The sequence below is a fragment of the Ovis aries genome, chromosome 3 (genome assembly GCF_016772045.2).
Source record: "Ovis aries strain OAR_USU_Benz2616 breed Rambouillet chromosome 3, ARS-UI_Ramb_v3.0, whole genome shotgun sequence".
Classification (NCBI taxonomy): domain Eukaryota; kingdom Metazoa; phylum Chordata; class Mammalia; order Artiodactyla; family Bovidae; genus Ovis; species Ovis aries.
In genome coordinates, this window is record NC_056056.1 from 211,427,747 (window position 1) to 211,451,847 (window position 24,101).

At 41.8% G+C, this 24,101-nt stretch overlaps 1 protein-coding gene across 1 annotated transcript in view; it reads left to right on the forward strand.

The window, feature by feature from the left end:
* The first annotated feature begins 263 nt into the window (after positions 1-263).
* Positions 264-24,101, forward strand: part of C3H12orf4 (chromosome 3 C12orf4 homolog) — a 36,814-nt gene continuing 12,976 nt past the window's right edge. Inside the window, exons 1-9 of the mRNA XM_004006949.5 lie at positions 264-310; positions 2,511-2,709; positions 4,629-4,774; positions 8,997-9,178; positions 14,291-14,390; positions 14,489-14,610; positions 20,701-20,807; positions 21,623-21,820; positions 22,638-22,766. Coding sequence (XP_004006998.1) covers positions 2,532-2,709; positions 4,629-4,774; positions 8,997-9,178; positions 14,291-14,390; positions 14,489-14,610; positions 20,701-20,807; positions 21,623-21,820; positions 22,638-22,766 — 1,162 coding nt within the window. The 5' untranslated portion in view covers positions 264-310; positions 2,511-2,531. The remainder of the gene's footprint in view (positions 311-2,510; positions 2,710-4,628; positions 4,775-8,996; positions 9,179-14,290; positions 14,391-14,488; positions 14,611-20,700; positions 20,808-21,622; positions 21,821-22,637; positions 22,767-24,101) is intronic.

Here is a 24,101-nt window from a genome sequence, read left to right on the forward strand (position 1 = left end):
GCTTGTGTTTCGCCACTTCACTTTCGTCACGAGAGTTTGCTCTGTGCCGTCTCCAAAATGCACCATAATAGTATAAATACATCTTTCGACACTTTTTAAATTATTAAAAATAGGTAGGATGGAACAAGGGAACATTTAGACCGAGGAATTTTCTACGAGGTGCCAGGAAAGAAGGAAAATGCTTGGAAGAATCTGCCGTAGCGGATCTTCCGGCTGTAAAAACAAGGCAGCAGTCAGCTGATGGGCCCAGTGCCAAGGCCCTTGGTCAGGACCCGTACGGCGGACAGCTGGGAGCTCGGAACAAGAGGAGGTGAGCTTGCGACCAGAGCGAGGAAGCTTCCTCGGACCGGAACTCTCGAGTCGGGGGGCTGTTCCCCTCACTCGGCTGAGACTTCTCGGCCCGACAGTCTGCCCTCCCTTCCCTGACTCATTCAAGCCTCCAAACCTCCATTCTATTGACTGAATGAGTTCGGTCCAGCTCTCCTCTTCCCATCCCATTGTTGTCTGGAAATCTTCCTTGATTTCAGCACTGGGGAGGGTCCAGGTGGCTCAGTGGTAAAAGAATCCGCCTGCCAACGCAGGAGACGCCGGATTGATCCCTGGGTGGGGAGCATCCCCTGGAGGAGGAAACGGCAACCCACTCCAGTATTCTTGCCTGGAGAATCCCATGGACAGAGGAGCCGGCCTGTTACCGTCCCTGGGGTTGCAAAGAGTAGAGCGCGACTGAGCACACCCATGCACGCAGGCAGTAATAACAAACCGGAGAGAGATAACTAAAGTATCCATTTTTTGAGACACAATTCTAAAGAGTGAATCAACTGAAACCAGAGATAATGGTTTTTGTTTGCCTAGAATATTGACTCTAAACAAAATGAGACCATGAGCCCGTATTTAATTGATTTTCAGTTCCCTGCAAACTGTTCCTTTACTGCCTCTGTCTGCCTCATGTGTACTTAGCAGCCTTTGATTTTTTAAAAAACTGATATGTTCTTATATAAAACCTTCTTTCTTTCTTTATTATTTTTACCAGCTTCCATTTACTGGTCATGTTATGTTTACCAGATGCTTCGTATTTATTATTTGATTAAGCATGAAGACAGTCCGACAAGTTAAAAGGCTTCCTGGGGCATATCTAATCTGAGACAAGGCCAAGGAAAGAAGAGCAGTAAGCGTGCTCTAGGCAAAGGAAAAACATTCAGAAAGGTTGGAAGTGGAAAGAGAGATTAGGCATTGAAAGAGGTTCAGTACGACTGAAAATAAAGTTTGTCAGTTTGTGTTGGAGAGGAGGGGAGTTCAGCTCCCCAAAGAAGAGTCTGGAGGTATAAGCAGGGGCGAGAAACTGTTAAGAAATTTGTATTGTATCCTAAAAGCAATGGAATATCATAGAAGGATTTTAAGCAGATAATCAGCATGACCAGATATGCACTTGAAAAAGATTACTCTGACTTCAGTGTAGAGAATAGTGTGAAAGCTGATTTGATGGGGGAATGCCTAGGAACAGGACTCCTGTTTGGGGCTAATAAGGAAATCTTCAATTGATGTATTCTTTCTGACTAGATTTCTTCTTTCCCAGTAGTTGTCCACTTTGCTTTGCGGTCTATCCTGTACATTTTCAGTATATTTTCTCCCCATAGAGAAATCTTTGCAGCACCATCTCCCTTCCCTCCACCCCCCAATCAGATCTTACGCCTATAGCCTCTAGGGTCTTCAAGATGCCTCAGTCCCTGATCTGTTTCTTTGACTTTATATTCACCAACTATTTCATGAACTGTATCTGGCTACCGTGCATATCTTCCAAAGAATCCTCTCTGTTCTTCTCTACATGATCCTTACCAATTCATGAGAACTCTGCCTAGGAATCTTGGCTTCCCAGGTGGTTCAGTGGTGAAGAACCCACCTGCAGTGCAGGAGATGCGAGTTCGATTCCTGGGTCAGGAAGATCCCTTGCAGAAGGGATTGGCAACCCACTCCAGAATTCTTGCCGGGAAAACCCCATGGACAGAGGAGCGTGATGGGCTATAGTCCGTGGGGTTGCAAAGAATCAGACATGACTGAGAGACTGAGCACACTGCCCAGGAGTGCTAAGTGGGCAGTTTTTTTAATATATGAAGTTGAAGAGAGACTTTTCATTAAAAAAGAAGCACTTTGTTTTCATCATGAAAACATCCCTACTTTTATGAAGGGATAAAAGTAGGGGAAAAGTAGAATAATTAATTGAGTGTCACACAAAATCTGCGTGGGGAGCCATCTTAAAAGTGGCTTTTTGTGACTCCATGCAGTGTAGCCACCAGGCTCCTCTGTCCATGGGATTCTCCAGGCAAGAATATTGGATTGGGTTGCCATTTCTTTCTCCAGGGGGATCTTCCTGACCCAGGATTGAACCTGGGTCTCCTGCATTGCAGGCACATTCTCTACCATCTGAGCTATAGGGAAGTCCAGAAGTGGCTTAGCAATAAGGAAACATTTTAAGTTTTTTTGGACTTATAACTGGCTGAATTTTTTGTTGTTAGTTTCCTAGAATCCTGCTAAAGATGAAAAAAAACAGAGAAAGATTCTGCAACCGAGAGAGAGAATTTGTGTATAAATTCAAAGTTGGAAGTCAGTGCTTTGAACTGAGGGTACCCCTCAAATTTCCTGTTCAAGAGAATGCCAGTCATTTACATGGACGTCTAATGCTGCTGCACAACTTACCATGCTTTATAGAAAAAGGTGAGGACTGATTTTTGGAATTTTCCTTTGGTCTCTGTCATTAGAAGTTTCACGGTAGCATAAACCTGAGAAGCACTGGCAACAACCACAAAATGTGACGCTTTCAAGAATAAAAAGGTTCCCCAGATCTTTCTTCTTTTGATTTTTTTTCTGTATCTCTCATAGCTGTTTATTAGCCATTTTAGTATAAAAATTAAATTTAATTACATATGATGAAAAATGACAGAGTCTGGATTAGAACTCCTAACCTCTTTATGTAGCTAGATGGATTCATAAGGCATGTTGGCTATCATTGGTTATGTGCTCAATGTTTTGCCCTTATAACAATCTGGTCCTCAGTTTCTGAGATGTCATGAAAGAGAAGGGGGTACCTATCTTTCAATAATCTTTGCTCACCTAAATTAGTTCCATAGTCATCTGTATTATGCCATTTTAAAAGGTCTACATTCTGTCTACAAAGAAGGGAAAATGTTTTAATTGAGAATATGTTGGATCATGGAAGGTGAGAGATGCAAGGGAACGTGGAAACTTTCTAGCATAATCTCATCATACAAATAAGGAAACTGGTGCCTAGAAAGGTTAAATAATTTGCCCAAGGCAGTAGTTCTCAAAAGTTGTTCCCCAAGCAGCATCACTTGGGAACCTATTTGAAGTGTGTATTCTTGGGCTCCACTGCATTCACTTTGAATCAGAAACTCTAGGACTGGGGTGCAGCATCTATTCCAGTGAGCCCCCCAGGGAACTCTGATGCGTCCTAACAACTGAGACTCTCTGGTCCAGAGTTACAGACGTGTCAGAACCAAGACTAGAGCACAGGTATCCTGGTTTCTGTCTCACTGCTCTTTAATCTGTCTTTTTTTTTTCTTTGAGCAGCAAGTGTGTATTATCTTGCTACCATTACTGTGGTTCAGGGATCCAAGTGCAACTTAGATGGGTGCCTCTGGCTCAGAGTTTCTCATGGGACTCCAGCCAAACTGTCAGTCAGGACTCCAGAGTCTCATCTGAAGGCTCTACCAGCACAAGATCATCTCCAAGGTCACTTGTGAGGCTGTTCTCAGGCCTTATCATGGGGCCTTGTCATACGGTCACCTCTGCACCTGCAGCTGGTCTCCCCCAGGGCCAGCAACCTGAGAGAGGGAGGGAGCAAGGAAGTGCCCAAGATGAAAGCCATGGTCTTCTCATCCTCAGAGCAGTCTTTAAGTAGTGTCTCTGAAGTTGAAATTGTAGATCATCTGAAATAAATCAGTTTTAATATACTGATCACTCTAGTTCTATTTCAGGTTCGAAGAAGGTAACAATATATGGCCTTCCCACGTAGCTTAGTGGGTAAAGAATCTGCCTGCAAGGCAGGAAACGCAAGAGACGCAGGTTCAATCCCTGGGTCAGGAAGATTCCCTGGAGAAGGGCATGGCAAATCACCCTACTACTCTTGCCTGGAGAATCCCATGGACAGAGGAGCCTGGTGGGCTACCGTCCATGGGGTCACAAAGAGTTCAACACAACTGAAGCAACTGAGCACACACACACACACACACACACACACACACACCAATAATATCCTTGAAAGTTATATAGGAAACTCATTTAAATGCAGAAAGCTTCATCCCCTCTCTCTGTAGAAGGTCTTTATGTGCTTTTTCTCTACTCAGTTTCAGATGAAGACTTAAGAAATTAATGTTTTTAATTAGTATCAGGGTTATATTACATAAGAGTTAAGAATTTTGACCATTCGGTAATCTGTGATTGTAAAGAAAAATAAGTGTGAGATTAGTTGAATGATCCTCTAAGCTGAATTTATCTTAGTTAGACATGCTCTTAAGGGTATAAGCTTGACAGGAGTGTCACACTGGAATGCTTAGCCAGGTAAAATGTTCCCAATTTATGTCTGCCAATGATGGTATTTGTTATCGATATTACAGAGTTAAAAGAAGCTCTGAGCCAGTTTATTGAAGAAGAATCCCTCAGAGATTATGACAGAGAGGCTGAAGCCGCCCTGGAAGCTGTGAAGTCAGGTGAAGTTGACCTACATCAGCTGGCAAGCACATGGGCCAAAGCTTATGCAGAGGTATGAAAATAGATAATGATCCTAAACTTATAGGATATTCTGGACTCTGATGTGTTGTTTTTTTCTTGCGGTTTTATTGAGATGTTGGGAATGTAGCTGGCATCTGATACTGCATGAGTTTAAGGTGTAGAGCATGATGGTTTGACGTACAGGCATCAGTGAATGGTTATCACAGCAAATGTACTGAACATCCATCATCCCACATAGACGCAGAGTTAAAGAAATAGAGAGTAAAATGTTTTCTCCTGTGCTGCGGCTTTGTTCTCTGAACTTTGATGTGTACCATACAGCGGTGTTCATTACATTTATCACATGGCACATCACATGCCTAGTACTTACTATAACCGGAAGCTTGTGTCTTTTGACTGCCTTCATCCCATTTCTGCTTCCTCCATCCCCAGCCTGAAGTAACACAAATCTGATCGCTTTTTCTGTGTGCATGTTTGTTTCTGAAGCAGAATGATGAGAGTGTTTAAATTGCCAAGGTAATGCTGGAACAGCTGTAGAATCGTTGGTTCTCTGTGTACAAAGATTTACTCCGTAATCTGCACCCTGTGTTGGTGCTTGTGTGCTTCCTTCTTGTTACCAAGGTGAGCACACAGGACACAGCGCTTCCTGTAATATTCTTGTAAAGTGAGATGCTGCTTTTGTATTTCTACCCAACATAGGGTTGCCAGATTTAGTCATTAAAAATACAGGCCACCCATTTAACTTAGAATTTCAGGGACTTCCCTGCTGGTCCAGTGGTTAAGAATCTGTGCTTCCAGTGCAGGGGATTGTGGGTTTGTTCCCTGGTTGGGGAACTGAGATCCCACATGCTATGTGGTGTGGCCCTAAATAAACAAATAAACTAGAATCTCAGATAAACAATGAACTTTTTCATATGAGTATATCCCACATATACATGGAGCATGCTTATGTTAAAAAATTATTCGTTGCTCAATGGAGTGGCCCGGGGTTACTGTAGACTGAGAAGAGAAGACCCCTGGACAGAATCTTGACAAGACCCTTTATTGTAATTGTCTGTTGACCTACCTGTATCTCTGGCTTATCTGAATATCCACCTGGACAGGTCTGCCTTCTTCCCTTTTATTAACTAGTAACCAGCACAGAGAGCTTCCCCAGTGGCTTAGTGGTAAAGCATCCACCTGCCAATGCAAGGGACTTGGGTTCAATCCCTGGGCCAGGAAGATCCCCTGGAGAAGGAAATGGCAATCCACTCCAGTATTCTTGCCTGGAGAATCCCATGGGCAGAGGAGACCGGCCACAGTCCACGGGGTCACAAAAGAGTTGGCCACAACTTAGCAAGTAAACAACAATACATCCAGCAACAAGCTTGCAAATAACAGGGTTTGGTCTGTGATAGATGGATGTATGAGTGAATATATACAAGTAAGTAAACAAATCCAAACACTTAAGAGGTGAATTGAGGAAGAAAACCCTGCAAAGGAAAGAGAGGAACTGGTCAGGGAAACAGAAGGAAGATAAAAAACTATAGTAGAAGAAAAAGTTTATAGTTTCATGAAAGCTAACCAAAAAAGAGGTAACCAAGAACGAGGGACTGGTCTGTGGTTCAAATGCTGCACAGATGATCAAGCAAGGAGAAGACTCAGAAATACCCACCGGGTTTATCAGGTCTTATCTGTGGCAAGATAAATTCCAGCAGATTGGTGGGAGCAGAGACTAGATTTCAGTGAGTTTAAGAACAAGTGGGAATGTGGAAGTGGAATGAGTCTAGACAACTCAAGAAGTTGGGCTGCAGAGAGGAGGGTGAGACCCAGGATCAGAGGCTTGTTGTTTAAGACGGTAGAGAGAAAGGCCAAAAGGAACCAGACCCAGAGCCCAAGTGGAGGATCAGTCTTTCCAGGGAGGAGGGAGGTGGCTTCCATCATAGCGGAGAGGAAGAAGGAAAACGTAACCATCAATTCAGAAAAATTTTCTTTGGTAGCAGGAAGTTGAAGATAATTCTCTCCTAACTGCTTCTGCTTTATCTGAGAAATAGTAAAGGAGGTTGTTTGTCTAGATGGGGTGGTAGGGGGCTGATGAGATGGTTGGATGTCTGAGGACTGAACTGACCAGAGGAAGCCAGAGTTGCCAGGCAGCATCATGAGAAGGGTGGGACTGGCACTGGTCTGCCTCCATAGACTCTGGACTTGTGTGATTTTTCTGCTGCGGCTCCCCAGAGCCTGACTGCAGGTGGAGCTAGAGGAATAGGATGCGGTTTTGTTAGGTGGGCAAGGAGGATGTGGGCAAGACAGTGATTGACTGTAAGCTTTATCAGGAAGAAAGGGCAGTGAGAGGGAGCCAACAGCTCAGGTAGTGGAGACTGTGAAGCGGAGGTCCTGGTGAGGCTGCAGAACCAGTTGCCTGGGAGCCGCTGAATGAGAAGTTTTGGTTGGAGTTTGTAATCAGTGACTGAGTGTTTGAATTTTAGCAGCCGAGCTGTTCCCAGGGAAGATACGGAATGGGTAACAGGCAAAGGGGAGAGCTTATTAAAAATACAGCGTTGAGGGACACCGGAAGGCAGGGCCTTGGTGAATCATCCACTGGGACATCCAGGTGGCCCAGGCTGGTCTCAGGATATGGGACAGGGAGGAAGTGTGTAAACTCAGTGCCAGAGTTCTAGTTGACTGAGGGTGAGTAAGAATTCTGTTGGGTACATCTCGTGTAGTAAGATGCTTCTCCCTGTTCACAAGTGTCACTCCAGGCCGAGTTGTAAACTGAGGCTTGCAAGTTGCATAATGAGCTGATCTGACCTTGTGGGGTTACTGACTGTCTGGTGTTATATATGGCCAAGCAGGTCCCTCGGATTTGACCTTGGCTCCTTCCTACAAAACTTCAGCCCAAACCCGGAGTGATTTTGGAACAGAGCCTAAGTCACGTGGACTGGTTATAATTCCTAGAGGAATGCTGTGTCTAGGGATGCATACAAGTTATCAGAGCGTGGTCCGGGTTTGCAGAGGTGCGGGACAGATAAAATCCACCCTCTACATTCGGCTGATTCTCTTAATAAGTCTCCCCTCCTGACCTGGAGTGGATCCAAGTGTAAGTGAAAGGGAACAAGGGGAAGAGTTTACCTGACTGTCCCGGTTCAAAATACCTGTTTGCATGATTTATCCGTTTGTGGCATGTAAGGGGGATTATTATTTTGAGCCCTATCATAGATTCCCGTTTGGGGTATTTTCATTGGTAAGAAAAGGGAAGAATTTAGATTGTTCTCTTTTACAGGTGGCTAGCTGCAAAGATCAAAAATAGAAACAGTGTTGAAATCTTTATGAAACTTCCACTCTTGCCGTTATATGGTGTGGCCTTTGGCGGGGGCCTTCTGGGGCCTTCTGAGCATGTCAGTCTCCTGCCGCTGTAGAGCGCTGTGCGTGTCTGGTGCGTGGTCATGGCACGTGTCCAGGGCCAGGCATCTGCCTCCCCAGATGCGTTTGTGTGTGCGCACTCAGGGTCTCTTTTCTGCTTCTGCATGTTTCTGGGTTTTTTGTTTGTTTGCTTATCAGTGTTTATGCAGTCCCTTTATCATTTTGATAACTACTATTTTCATACATTTAATTGAGGGGACTTAGATTTTGTGAAGAAAACAATACCTGAGTTCAGAGTAAAAACGTTTCACATGTATATCTTGATATAAAATCCTATGCATGAATTGGGTTATCAAGGGCAGTGTTGTTACATAGGTAAGCTCATTCTCTAAATATATAGCCTACAAAACCTTTTTTAGCAATAATTTTTAAAAATGAAAAGCTTTTTTCCTGATGATAGAATTACTATATGCAAGTTATTCTCTTACGTGGCACATTAGAATACAAAGTAAGGTACTTAAAAATCCCACTCTGCTACAGACAGCCCCTTCAAGTGTGTGTGTGTGTGTGTGTGTGTGTGTGTGTGTGTGTGTGTGTTTTACGGAAATGAGAGCTTACTTATTACCCTTTCTTTTTTTTATTTTGAGATTATGGACACTTCCTATCCCTTGCTCCGCATTAACACCTTCCCCTTATCCCTGCCTCCGGGTAACCCACATTGACAACTGAGTCCACTTCTTTCCGTATCTTTTGTGTATGCTCAGATAATCCTATGTAACCTATAAACACATATGTAGAGGGCCTTTCTGTCCTTTGATGTACCGAAATGGAATCATAGCATACTCACTTCTCCAGTAGTGTGTTAACTAAGAGCTCCGCGTCAGGGTTTAAGAATGTCTGGTCCCATCTTGCAGACCACGCTAGAGCACGCGAGGCCCGAGGAGCCCAGCTGGGATGAAGACTTCGCGGATGTGTACCATGACCTCATCCATTCTCCAGCCTCTGAAACTCTCCTAAACTTGGAACACAACTACTTCGTCAGTATCTCTGAACTCATTGGCGAAAGAGACGTGGAGCTGAAAAAGCTACGGGAGAGGTACTTCCTAGTTCTTGCATCACGATAATTAAATGTTACATCATCAAATAATGACGGGCTACAGAACAGTGTGTTCTCTCTCTCGCTCTCTCTCTTTTTCTTAAATAAAACTGAAAAATAGAATAGAAAATCATCTTCAACATTAGAAAGTAATTTTCTTGTGTGTTTCGATCTCTCATTTCACCTGGGCAGATAAGGTTCTCCTAGTTTATAGAACTCCTCAAGGGATTTACCTAAACGAATTATGACGGTTCTATCTACTCTTAGTTCTGATGGAGGAAGAACTTACCTCTTCTAAAGGGTCAGCTTTGTTCCAGGCCCTGTGCAAAGTGCTTTGGATGCCGTCTTCATTCAGGCCGCTATATTAAAAAACACATACACAGACTGGATGGCTTAAACAGCAGAAATTGACCTCCTATAGTCTGGAGGCTGGGTTGTCCAAGGTCAAGGTGCCAGCAGACTCAGTGTCTGGTGAGGACCCACCGCCTGGCTTGTAGCCAGTGCCTTCCTGACATTGCTTCCTCAGCCTTTCCTCCATGCATGCTCCTGGTGCGTTGCTTATAGACAGAGAAGAGTAGCACCCCTTCTTCCAGACTAATTCCATCATGAGGATGCCAGCCTCTGGAGCTTACCGCAACCTAATTGCCTCCCAAAGGCTCCACCTCCACATAACATCACAGTGAAGGTTAGGGTTTCAACATTTGTACTCTGCGGGGCCACAAAGATGCAGTTCTTAACAGATGCCCTATCTCATTTGATCCACAACCCTACTGTTACTGCCCCAGTTTACTGAGGCAGAAATGGATTTCCTCTAGTTCTTTATTTCATATCCAATAATATTGCCACAGACTTCCCAGGTAGCTCCATGAGTAAAGAATCTGCCTGCAATGCAGGAGACTCAGGAGATGTCGGATTGATCCCTGGGTCGGGAAGATCCTCTGGAGAAGGAAATGGCAACCCACTCCAGTATTCTTGCCTGGAGAACCCCATGGACAGAGGAGCCTGGTGGGCTACAGTCCATTGGGTCGCAAAGTGTCAGACACAACTGAAGCAACTAAGCACGCACGCATGGAATATTGTGAACATACTTTAAAATAAGCGTGAAATACAGATTAGGTTTTTTAAAATATGATGCTAGTTACCCAACACTAATTACCTTCTGTTGAACTTCATTGGTTTGATTTTTTTCCCCACTGGGGCTTCAGATAATACAGTCTTCCTCTCATTCTGAGTCTGTTCTCAGCTCTCAGGTTTTCTGGGCCTGCACTCATTCTACCTGTTTGAGTTCAGTTCAGTTCAGTCGCTCAGTCGTGTCCAACTCTTTGCGACCCCATGAATTGCAGCACGCCAGGCCTCCCTGTCCATCACCAACTCCCAGAGTTCACTCAGACTCACGTCCATCGAGTTAGTGATGCCATCCAGCCATCTCATCCTCTGTCGTCCGCTTCTCCTCCTGCCCCCAATCCCTCCCAGCATCAGGGTCTTTTCTAATGCGTCAACTCTTTGTGTGAGGTAGCCAAAGCATTGGAGGTTCAGCTTCAGCATCATTCCTTCCAAAGAATACCCAGGACTGATCTCCTTTAGGATGGACTGGTTGGATCTCCTTACAGTCCAAGGGACTCTTGAGTGTCTTCTCCAGCCTGTTTAGGGATATTAAAAAATGTGCAGCTCAGCATCTGCAGTTCACGTCAGTGGCTGTCGCCCCTGCTTTCAGTCGGCAGCTGAGTTGCTCTGAGCTGTGGTCCTCTTTGCTGCCTGCTCACTCCACCTGCCAGAAAATTTCATCTCTGGCCATCACTGTTCTATAATTGTTCTTTTTTCTAAGTTGGAAGAAGGTTCTTATTCCATTTAACCCTGCAGTTTTTTTGGAAGCTGCATTAAGTTACTAATTATCTGCATTTACTGTGTACTTTATATACATTTTTTTCTGTTACAGGATAGTTTTTCAATAGGGATTTGTTTTGGTTTATGTTATTTTTGAAATGTCTTTTAGCCAGACTTCTTGACGGGGCTTTGTTCCCCTACCCCCAAACATTACAGATAATCAGTTCAGCTCAGTTGCTCAGTCGTGTCCGACTCTGCGACCCCATGAATCGCAGCACGCAAGGCCTCCCTGTCCATCACCAACTCCTGGAGTTCACTCAGACTCATGTCCATCGAGTCAGTGATGCTGTCCAGCCATCTCATCCTCAGTCGTCCCCCTCTCCTCCTGCCCTCAATCCCTCCCAGCATCAGAGTCTTTTCCAGTGAGTCAACTCTTCGCATGAGGTGGCCAAAGTACTGGAGCTTCAACTTTAGCATCATTCTTTCCAAAGAAATCCCAGGGCTGATCTCCTTCAGAATGGACTGGTTGGATCTCCTTGCAGTCCAAGGGACTCTCAAGAGTCTTCTCCAACACCACAGTTCAAAAGCATCAATTCTTTGGCGCTCAGCTTTCTTCACAGTCCAACTCTCACATCCATACATGACCACTGGAAAACCATAGCCTTGACTAGACAGACCTTAGTCGGCAAAGTAATGTCTCTGCTTTTGAATATGCTATCTAGGTTGGTCATAACTTTTCTTCCAAGGAGTAAGCGTCTTTTAATTTCATGGCTGCAGTCACCATCTGCAGTGATTTTGGAGCCCCAAAAAATAAAGTCTGACACTGTTTCCGCTGTTTCCCCATCTACTTCCCATGAAGTGATGGGACCAGATCCCATGATCTTCGTTTTCTGAATGTTGAGCTTTAAGCCAACTTTTTCGCTCTCCTCTTTCACTTTCCTCAAGAGGCTTTTTAGTTCCTCTTCACTTTCAGCCATAAGGGTGGTGTCATCTGCATATCTGAGGTTCTTGATATTTCTCCCGGCAATCTTGATTCCAGCTTGTGTTTCTTCCAGTCCAGCCTTTCTCATGATGTACTCTGCATAGAAGTTAAATAAGCAGGGTGACAATATACAGCCTTGACGTACTCCTTTTCCTATTTGGAACCAGTCTGTTGTTCCATGTCCAGTTCTAACTGTTGCTTCCTGACCTGCATACAGATTTCTCAAGAGGCAGGTCAGGTGGTGTGGTATTCCCATCTCTCTCAGAATTTTCCAAATGGAATACATTTGGGGCTTCCCTGGTTGTCCAGTGGTTGAGACTTCACCTTCTAATGCAGGGGGTGGAGGTTCGATCCCTGGTTGGGGAACTAAGATCTCACATGCCTCATGGCCAAAAAACCGAAACATAAAACAGATCACTATTGTAACAAGTTCAATAACGGCTTTAAAAATGTTTGAAAACATTTATATTAAGAACCGTTTTATAGTTTTTCACGTGTCCAAACTGTCAGCTTAATAAGTAAAAATAAACCATGGTCTTTTTAAGGTAGGTAATATTTTTTGCAAAGTTGAACCGTATAATTAATAGTAAGTTGGAATTCATTAGTGGAAGTTCACCCAAAATTTTGGTGTTTAATTCATTTATCTAATTTGTGAGTAGAAGTGACGTATTTTCTCATCTCTCCTTTCATTTTAATCCCATTTTACATATTTAAAAGAATTTGTCTCAGTGCAGCATCAACAGTTCTAATTATCTTTTTTCCTAAATGTCTTCAAGGTAACGTACAGGTTGTCAGAATCATCATGACAGACATCTTGAGTCACTACATAGTATTTCATATAATAAATTTTCCTTTCATCTTAATCGTAGAAATAAATGTTGTATCATTAACTGTACTTGCACTTCTAACACTTTTAGGGTGAAATAAATGTTCATGAAGTTGAATTGTTATTTATTAGTTCTCTTTTTCCTGATTGAAAATTTCCTTCTTTTAGCAAACCAGTTTCAAGATAGTTCTTTGAACCTTTAAAGTGGCAATGATACTTTTTATCCACTAGAGGGAACTTGTGTAATGTAAAATATTAATATTTGTATCAAAGTTTGTAATTATAAATGCTTAGCAGTTATTTCTGTTTTAAATAAAAATCTTACTTGCAAGCATTATCTTCAGCTGACCTCTAGTAATTATTAAAAAACTAGTGGGGTCGCCTGCACTATCATTAAGTGGGAATTAAGTAGTACTGAATATTTGATACTAGAAGGTATACATTGGGATGTATAGAAGTGTAACATACGAATGAGTTTCGTTTATGATAGACATGTACGTATCTTAATCAGTTCTTAGAAATCAGTGCAGTTTCTCTTCTAAGAGCAATTTACGTAAACTGACTAAAATGGTAGTGAAGTCCTTTAGTTCATGTCTGTTACACAGCTTCCAAGTTTGTTTGAAATGTGTTTTAGAACAAACTTGATTAATACATTTTTTATTAGAGATTTTTTAATCAACTTATTTATTAAAATATAACCGACATATAAAAAGGCAATAAACTGTAGGTATGCAGTTCAGTAAGCTTCCACAAAGTAAGCACACCAGTGTGCTCCTCTCCCAGATCAAGAAGTAGGTGATCTCCAGCCTGCAGAAGGCTCTCTCCCACCCATCCAGCAGTTCCCAGCCATTTCCTACGTAAATAACCACTGTCTGAACTTGTAGCACCATTAGTTTTTCTTATGGGGAAATACCATTTTTAATTTCTGCATATTGTTTGTTTGGATAAATTAAGACTACTTCAGAATGTATTTCACATTCCTCTAGAAAGGGAACGCTGTGACTTAATACCAGTTTGATTCTTAGAACCTAACTGGCAGCTTCTGATTATAATGTGTGATTCGAAGGTTGAAGTCACTTTAACTCACATTCAGAGGAATAAAAAATGTGCTTTGAGCTCAATTGGGGAGTATCTTCTTTGTGAAAATCTGCAAGTGATAAAAGGCTCTGGACTTTTCAGTACTAGTTACGGAAATTGAACTCTCTCCTGGATTCTGAATGTTCTCCTTTATGAACTAAATTTAGGTTCCGATTTAACTACACATTGACGTTATGTATATTATACGACGTTAGCGTCATTTCCGCCTCTCCATTGCCGAGGCTTCAGAGTGTTTTCCAGACAGTACTGTGGCCATCCCTGGGCACCTTCCTTTAAGAAGAAAATGTTCTTTTCACTTCGTAGCAGTTATTCCATGGATCTGAAGTGGTTCTGCACCTTTAAAATGTGATGACTGTATCCGATCTACTTATTTATGTTTCAGACAAGGTATTGAAATGGAAAAAGTGATGCAGGAGTTGGGAAAGTCACTGACAGACCAAGATGTGAACACCCTGGCTGCTCAGCATTTCGAATCCCAGCAGGTAAGTGAGGTATATATAATGACTTTCAGAGTGCATTTGTTTTGTTTATTTTTGTGAAGAAAAAAAAATTAACTCGTTGGTATACTGTCTCTTTTTAGGACTTAGAAAATAAGTGGTCCAATGAATTAAAACAATCGACTGCCATTCAAAAACAAGAGTATCAGGAATGGGTAATTAAACTTCATCAAGACCTAAAAAATCCCAACAACAGCTCCCTCAGGTATTAATCAGGTATCACTTTTATGAGATGAAAAGTTGTTATCAGTAATAGTTTGTATTTACTGTAAAATTGGACCTTTCTAAGTTTCCAGTGAAAATTCAAGATAACTATATGCTTTTTTTTTTAACACCTCTCATTTTGTAGACTTTACGTGGATTATGTGGGGCAGGATGTTTTACAAAGGTGATTCCCCACCTAGAACTTAGCTTTATAAATCTTGTGGGTATATATACCTAAATACCTTGACTGCTGTCTCCTGTGTTTTTTTTTTAATTGGTTTCCTTGCAATGCAGTACACAGTGGTTGAATGCCTCTTCAACGCCAAGCACTCTTTAAGCAGAAAAACAAGATAACTGCCTGTGGGGAGCTTATATTCTTTAGAGACTGACCTGTAAATAAAACAAAATGATATGTGCAGTTATAGAAGCATGTACAGGGTACAAGATGAAGAAAGAAGACTTTCTACGCTTCATAATTTGTGTGGTCCCTTACGGGCTAAATGCACTGTGTTTCTCATATTGCCTGTTACTCCTGGCTGTGTACTCACCTTTGAGAATTTCTTTCTTTTTTCAATCCTAAAGTGTATTCTATTGGAGATATTCTTAGTACAGTATAATCCTGTTTTCAGGGTTTTCTAGTGTGTACTGTAAACATTTAGATAGAGCATTTTATTTATATAATGTCCTTCTCCCCTACTTGTCTTGCCTTGAAAGTAAAAATCCATGTCTATTTTTTCTGCTCTTGTAATCCCCAGATCTCTGTCAAGTGTCTAACTCTTGAGCAGTTCAGTTCCATTCAGTTGCTCAGTCATATCCAACTCTTTGCAACCCCATGGACTGCAGCACACCAGGCCTCCCTGTCCATCACGGTTAATGTACTGCTGAAGCCTGGCTTGGAGAATTTTGAGCATTACTTTATCTAGTCAAGAGTGTGAGACACTGTAGCCTTGTAGTTTGGTAATGTCTCTGGGCAGGTTGCATTTTGGCAATTGCCTTTCTTACACTGGGACTGATGAACTGAGTTGTTGGCTGATCTCTTTTCCAGCTCCTGTGGCCACTGCTGAGTTTTCCAAATTTGCTGGCATATTGAGTGCAACACTTTCACAGCATCATCTTTTAGGATTTGAAATAGCTCCACTGGAATTCCATCATCTCCACTAGCTTTGTTTGTAGTGATGCTTTCTAAGGCCCACTTGACTTCACATTCCAGGATGTCTGGCTCTGGGTGAGTGATCACACCATCATGATTATCTGGGTCATGAAGATCTTTTTTGTACAGTTCTTCAGTGTATTCTTGCCATCTGCTTCTGTTCCATACCATTTCTGTCCCTTATTGAGCCCATCTTTGCATGAAATATTCCCTTGGTTTTTCTTAAAGAGATCTCTAGTCTTTCCCATTCTGTTATTTTCCTCTATTTCTTTGCACTGATCACTGAGGAAGGCTTTCTTATCTCTCCTTGCTATTCTTTGGAACTCTGCATTCAAATGGGTATATCTTTCCTTTTCTCCTTTGCTTTTCACTTCTCTTCTTTTCGCAGCTATTTGTAAGGCCTCCTCAGACAGCCATTTTGCTTTTTTGCATTTCTTTTCCTTGGGACTGGTCTTGCTCCCTGTTGATACAAGCACGTAAATAAATACTTACGGGATGGATGTATAGACAGGCTTATGAGTCGATTATCATTAAACTGTTTACCTGATGCTATCTATTATCCCCTTTTATTATCATCTGTCATTTGTGTTGTTGTTTTCCCCAAGACAATACTGAAAAACATTTAAACAATTTTTTATAATTAGAAATGGGATAACCTCCTGGACACTAACATGTATATACTCTTCATTTCCAATGAAAAAGTGCTAAACTCAGTACAGAAGGAGCTGTCGGGGACAGGCTGGGAACATCCATGTGCCATAAGGTCCGGCGGTGTTTCTCAGACTGCTGCCAGGAACCATGCAAGATCCTTTACTTTCCAACTGAACTTTAAAAATAATAATAGCATGGAATGGAGTGGAACAGATCTGAGCAGAGTAGACTAGGGAAAAAGACATCAGTGCATTACACGTGTGTGTATTGAAGAAAATGTAAAATATTAAATATGTACTCTATGCTATGGTCAAAAAGGCAGGAAATCACTGACTTAATGGAAGCTCAGAAAGCCCCTTGCTACAAAAAATATCTCTTGATGCAGGAGACCCCGGTTTGATTCCTGGGTCAGGAAGATCCGCTGGAGACAGGATAGGCTACCCACTCCAGTATTCTTGGGCTTCCCTTGTGGCTCAGCTGGTAAAGAATCTGCCTGCAGTGTGGGAGACCTGGGTTCAATCCCTGGGTTGGGAAGATCCCCTGGAGAAGGGAAAGGCTGCCCACTCCAGTATTCTGGCCTGGAGAATTCCATGGACTATATATATAGTCCATGGGGTCGCAAAAAGTCGAGCATGACTGAGTGACTTTCACTTCACTTGCTACTGTAGTTTCAGAAATTCATTCTATGTGATCAGTTCCATTGTATAAATATTGACCTCTAGCTGCTGCTGCTTTAAAAAATCAAATATTCCTAGGAAAGAGGATTTTTACTGTGACTTTGTTAGCTTGCTTTCCTTTTGATAGGCTTCCTGGGGGAGCAGAAACCTGCATTCAGCATAACTACATATGGGATTGTATGAAATTGACCAATCTTTAAAATTCATTCATTTTTGCCTTTTTGCTTAAAGTCAGGTGTATTGAAGGATGAATTACATAAAAGTCACTTGTTTTAGGTTTACCTTTTGATGAGTTTTGACAAACTTAGTCATGAAGCCATCACTGCAGCCAAGACATAGCATTTCCTTTTTATCCATTTATATTAACCCCACTTCTGCTTGCCGAGCTCGTGGTAACCTGATCTGATTTCTATCCCTGTAATTCTGATTTTCTTATATAAATGGAATCAAACTGTATGCAGCAACTTACGTCTTACTTTCTTCACTTAACATAACCCTTTTGAGACTCATTCAAGTTGTTGCCATTTTAAGTGGTTCTTCCGTTTTTGTTGCTCTGTTGTTCTTTTGTTTATCCAATGGTGGACATTTGAAGTATTTCCAGATTTTGGCAATTATAAATAAAGTGACTGTAAGCATTCACATACAGGTCTTTGTATAGTCATGAAAGTGAAAATAAAAGTCAGCCGCTCAGTTGTGTCCAACTCTTTGCAAACCCATGGACTGTAGTCCACCAGGCTCTTCTGTCTATGGGATTCTCCAGGCAAGAATGAATACTGGAGTGGGTTGCCGTGCCCTCCTTCAGGGGATCTTTCCGATCTGGAGATCGAACCCAGGTATCCCGCATTGCAGGCAGACTCTTTACCATCTGAGCCAATAGGGAAGCCAGAACATATGGGTAGACATATGTTTATAATATAACATATGTAGCGCATGTTTAGAATTCTCTTATGTAAATACCTAGGAGTGGAATTGCTGGGTAACACAGTAAGTAAAATCCATGGTGTGTTTAATCTTATAAGAAACTGCCCAACTGTTCTCCAAAGTGGTTGTGACATTTTTGCATCCCCCCCCCCCCCACCTGTGTATGCGGGTTCCAGATGCTCCACAACCTGTCAGCACTTGATGGTGATATTTAGCCGTTCTGGTAGGTTTTGTAGTGGTGTCTCATTCTGTGTGTCTTTGCGTTTCCCTGGTGGCTCCTAACGCTGAACATCTTTTCATGTGCTGATCTTCTAGCTATAGCTCTCCTTTATCTTTTTTCTTATTACTGAGTTGTGAAAGTTCTCTGTGTATTCTGGTACAAGTGTATAATCAGATATATGTTTTACAAATATGTTCTAGCACCTCGTGGCTTGTCTTTTCATTGTCTTATCCGTTTCTTTCAAAGAATAACTTTTCATTTTAATTAAGTACAGTTTATCAGTTTTTAAGAAATCTGTCTTATCTAAGATATTGTTGAAATTCAAGATCACAAAGATTTTCTGCTGTATTTTCTTCTAGAAATTTTATAGTTCAAACTTACACATATAACTCACGATCTAGTACTTCATAGATATTATAATGAATATAAGTAAATATATCCACTGTAAAATGCAGACTGTTGTGTGTATTAGAAAAGAAGTAGCGTGTGGCTCAGACGCGTCCCGTTCTCCAGGCAAGAACACTGAAGTGGGTTGCCATTTCCTCCTCCAGGGGATCTTCCTGACCTAAGGATTGAACCCGGGTCTCTCATCTCCTGCATTGGTAGGTGGATTCTCTACCACTAAGCGCCACCTGCGTAAATAGTACCTATGCCCAGAAATGAGCAGGCTGTTAAGGTGAAGGCCATGGAAATCCAGTTGGCAGTCAGACTGTTTGGTTTCTGTTCTCCATTCCAGTGCACCACAGGCCTCGTTGTCTACAGCAGTACGCTGCTGCCACTTGGTGTTGAGAGTGGGGCTTTGGTCTCTAGGTGGTCTTCCTCTGCCTGTTGAGGGTGGGAGGCAGGTTCCACGGCCTCATGGTCTCGGGCAAGCCCTGCAGATCTGGGCCGAGGGCACAGGGCATCCTTAGCACATCCACCTGTGCCGCCTGGTGGGCTGTCTCTCCTCCTGCCCCACCCCCAGGCCTTTCCTGGAAGCACCTGGTGGAGGCTGGTGGGAAAGAGTTTGCAGGAGCATGTAACATCCATTGCTGTCCTTAAACGTACATGCCACCCCATACTTGACCTTGAAGAACGTGTTAACATTTTAGCTGATTTCTTCTTACCTTCTTACATACATTCCAGCATTTCATTTCTACGATGCTCTGCCAAACCATGTGTCCTGTCTCCCCTGGGACAGGCATGTCACACTTCAGAATTTAATTTCTTGGTCCCCTTGTTACCTCAGATCTCTGATGAGCTTCAGAACAGTTATGGCCATATAGATTATCCCAGCTTTTTCTGTTAGTAGAACAGGAACAACTTTCTTTGATGGCTTCCTGAATCCTAAGATGATATTTAATTTGTGTAAATCTGTATGAATTTGTTTGGGGGTTGAAATTGGCTATATTTCCTAATGAAGTCCACCAGTGACACAAATAAGACTGTTTGGATTTATCGAAAAAATCTAGTCAGGGGGATAGATGACTATTACAGACTTGCATCATCTTCAGCTCACCGTAATATGTGAATTGAACAGTTGTACAGTTCTGATGCCTCCATGGAAACATTTTCAGAAAGTACAAGGGCAGACTAGAGCTAAGAGAAGTCTTTTAGTGTGAGACTATTGGCAGTGAAAAAATAAGAAATGGTTTTTTAAAAAAAGGATATGAATATGTCAAAATGAACTTTCTTCTTTTTTAATTCTTTTTTTAATTTGACTTTTTTGTTTTTAATTTTCATTTCTCTCACTTCACTTCTTCTCTAGTTTCACTGATGCCACCTGATATAAGGATATATTAATGTTTTTTAATGTCATTTTAAACATTTTAAGGTAATGTTAGTCACTGTTTAATCATGCCCTACAGGAGAAGGCGATGGCACCCCACTCCAGTACTCTTGCCTGGAGAATCCCAGGGACGGGGGAGCCTGGTGGGCTGCCGTCTGTGGGGTCACAGAGTTGGACACGACTGAAGCGACTTAGCAGCAGCAGCAGCAGGCTACTAAGAAATACTACATAGTGACATAGGAATTGATATTGTAATCACTAAAAAAATATGCCTCACTGACTGAAAGAAATAACCAAAGAAATGGAAGAATAAGTGGGAATTTTATAAGTTGTAAGTGCTTGTGTTCCTGCCTCGTGGATAAAAGATAAATTTAGGAGTAAATTAAGTGCTACTTTCAGCAATTAATTTCATTACCTAGTGACTCAGATGGTAAAGACTCTGCCTGCAATGCGAGCGACCCAGGTTTGATCCCTGGGTTGGGAAGATCCCCTAGAGTAGGAAATGACAACCCACGTTAGTATTCTTGCCTGGAGAATCCCATGAACAGAGGAGGCTCGTGGGCTACAATCCATGGGGTCGCAAAAGAGTCAGACAGGACTGAGTGGTTTTCACTTTCATTTCACTATAAATCTTTCTTTCCTATAGGAAAATTTCTTGACAAGCATACCAAAAAAAAGCATATCAATAATTTTTTCAATTGCAGCGAGGAAATTAAAGTTCAGCCGAGTCAGTTCAGAGAATCCGCTGAAGCAAATGGAAGGGTTTATGAGGAACAGAGAAAGTTAGAAGAAAGTTTTACCATCCACTTAGGTAAGTGTGTTAATTTTTTACAGTCACCACATTGTAACCAGTAGAACTTTTTAAAAATGTTTTTAAGAGAAAAATCCTTAGCGTATAAGTAGAATATATCCAGGTTCTTTTTAAAATGAAAGGCTTCCTTGATGGCTCAGACAGTAAAGAATCCACTTGCAATGCAGAAGACCTGGGTTTGATCTCTGGGTTGGGAGGATCCCCTGGAGAAGGAAATGGCAACCCATTCCAGTGTTCTTGCTCGGGAAATCCCATGGACAGAGAAGCCTGGTAGGCTACAGTCCATGGAGTCGAAAAGAGTCAAGACACAACTGGGTGACTTCCACTTCACTTTTGAAATGAAAAATTAGGTTCTGCTCCAAGAAGGTCTGTGTTTATTGACTATAAGTTTTCTGTTTTAGCTCATCCATTATTTTTTTCAAATGCAAAGGTGAAATATTAATAGTTATTAAAATAGAACACAGGCTTCCTCGGTGGCTCAGTGGTTAAAGACCCACCTGCCAATGCAGGAGATACAAGTTCGATCCCTAGGTCAGGAAGATCCCCTGGAGGAGGAAATGGCAACCCCCTCCAGTATTATTGCCTGGAGAATCACCATGACCGCAGAGGAGCCTGATGGGCTACAGTCCATAGGGTTGCAAAGCATTGGGCACGACTTAGTGAGTAAACAACAGCAAAATAGAAAATTGAAAAGCCCGTCTGAGAGTATTCGTAGCACAGATTTACTAGGATTCCTGCCACCGAGATTTGCCTCCCGCTCTGCTGGCTTTCTGCAGCTGTCTAAGTATCTTCCTGGGGCCGCTGCCCTCCCCCAGGGGCCCAGCTGAAGACCATGCACAACCTGAGGCTGCTGAGAGCAGACGTGCTGGACTTCTGCAAGCACAAGAGGAGCCACCGGAGCGGCGGGAAGCTCCACCGACTGCAGACGGCGCTGTCGCTGTACTCCACGTCCCTCTGTGGCCTGGTGTTGCTGGTCGACAATCGAATCAATTCCTACAGTGGCATTAAGAGAGGTGAGCTAGCGTTGTGCGGAGTTGCGCCCTCAGAGTTCTCCGCTTAATCCCATTGGAAAGAGAAAGCAGTTAGAGGAAAAGAACTGGAAAAGGCTTGAGTCCAAACAGCACACAGACCCAGACATGGTCATATGGGATTTGTTTCATACTTTAGCACCCATGGGGCGCTTTAGGATATTTCATTTTTCTTAAAGTCCTATCATAGATAATACTTGTAAGGATCCTTTTTCAAGGTATCACAAAAAGAATAATCAAGACATAAATACATTTTTCAGTTTAGAAGCAGATCCTGACTGAATTTCAGTTCATCCATTTGTCATGTTTTTTCTTTATATTTTTAAATAATCTATTTCTTAAAAATGCTAGGTTGAATTCTGCCTTCCCTCCTAGTACACTTCATTTTTTCTGATGATTTTTCCAAGAGTTTGACATAGAAAGTGCATTGAAATGTAGAACTACTTTTAAGATGCTTGAATATTTTATTTTCTATCATAAGTGTAAGAACCTGATTTTTTTTTTAGCACTTTTGGGAACTAGATTATGATCAAAGTATCTACTATTTAAAGAAGGTTTAGACTTTTATTAAAATATCCTTGCCTATTAATTATGTATTTTTTTTGAGCCATTGAGAGAGTGAGTTTCTGATCAGAACCAAATTGTTGTCCCTTAACTTACTAAGATAATTATAGAGAGGACAAGTATGAGATGCCGTCCTTGGGAATACTGTGTTGCATTTCTGCTGGATCTCTCTGTAAGTAAACACTAAAGATCTGATACTTCACCTTTGCAAGTTCATTAACTGTGTTGGGTCCCTTAGATTTCGCCACGGTTTGCCAAGAATGCACTGACTTTCATTTCCCCCGGATTGAAGAGCAGCTGGAGGTTGTCCAGCAGGTCGTACTTTATGCAAGAACCCAGCGCAGGAGCAAGTTGAAAGAATCTCATGGTCAGTGAAACTCAGATTTTAAAAACTTTCACTTGAGGATGTTCCGTCTCTAAGCACTCTCTTAGCATCCTGGCCACCTGAAATAGAGAAAGTTGCACTGGTGGGAAGATGGAAGAAAGAAATTAAGAACAAATTTCAAAGTCTTTAGAAGCTTGAATTCTGTTCTTAATTTTCTTTTCTGCCTGATTTTGTTCAAGATCCTTAGAAAAACTGTTTTTAAATTTTGTTTCTGTAGTTGTACTTGAAGTAGGCACTCAGTGGAAAGTTGGGATCCTTTGCTTCAAGTTCTGTATGTCTACAACGGATATAATTAGTACTGTAAAGGACATTGAAATCATAGGGTAAACAGCCCGAAATATACACTTCTTATATGTTCCATCTTTGATCCACTTAGGTAGCATGAAGTCAGTTACAAGGACTGGTTTTGGTTGTTCTTTTTAAAAATTACTGTGTTTAGAACTATATCCTGCTTTTCCTATATTTATCCACAATCTAAACATCCTTATAGGAAATTTACTGGAAGATGGTTTAAAAGCTATGGGAAAAGTTCATGGTGTCTGTCTTCAGTGATTTCTAATTATGTGTAAGAAGACCTTTGGGAAGACAGGGGCGACATAAAAGAAGATAGTCTAGCTCAAGTTACAGAGTAATTCTGCTATCTTAAGTTGAAAAATGAAGTTTTAAAAAGGAATCTCTGAAAGTAAGTTGGTGCCATAAGTTTGTTTAGTTAGGAGCTAAATATGTAAGGGTAATATTCATTCAAGAATATACATGAGATGTGTCTTTCTTATTTTTCTGATATTTCATAGTATATCACAAGCCTAAAATTACAATACATGCTCTTATATGTCTCGAGTACATACCCGGTGTTTTATTACTTCTCACAGAAACATGATGTCTTACCCAAGAGATAAAATACGGCATGTTTGTAACTAGTTGCCCAAACCTTTCAGCCTGCCTCTGGCGCTTTGCTTGTCTGTCTTGTTTGTCTTGGAGTTGCAGCGTTTCAGAGAAACGCTTCAGAGTTTTCTGGTGCTTCGGGTTCACAGGTTTTGTTTTTTATAGTAAACAGAGACACTGCTATACCTTTGCTTGGTGACTCTGTTCTCTCTCCCGTGCACGTTGAAGAATTCCTCCTGTTCTCCTGATGGTAGAGGGCAGTTCTCTAGAATCGACTTGATTGGCATTCATAAAAGTGTCCATGTTTATTCAGTAGACTTAAAAAAAACATTTTTTTTTTAATTGTAATTGTTGTTGAAATAGGTAAAGATAGTCTTGTACGTGCTAAGTCACTTTGGTCACGTCCGACTCTCTGCGACCCCATGGACTACAGCC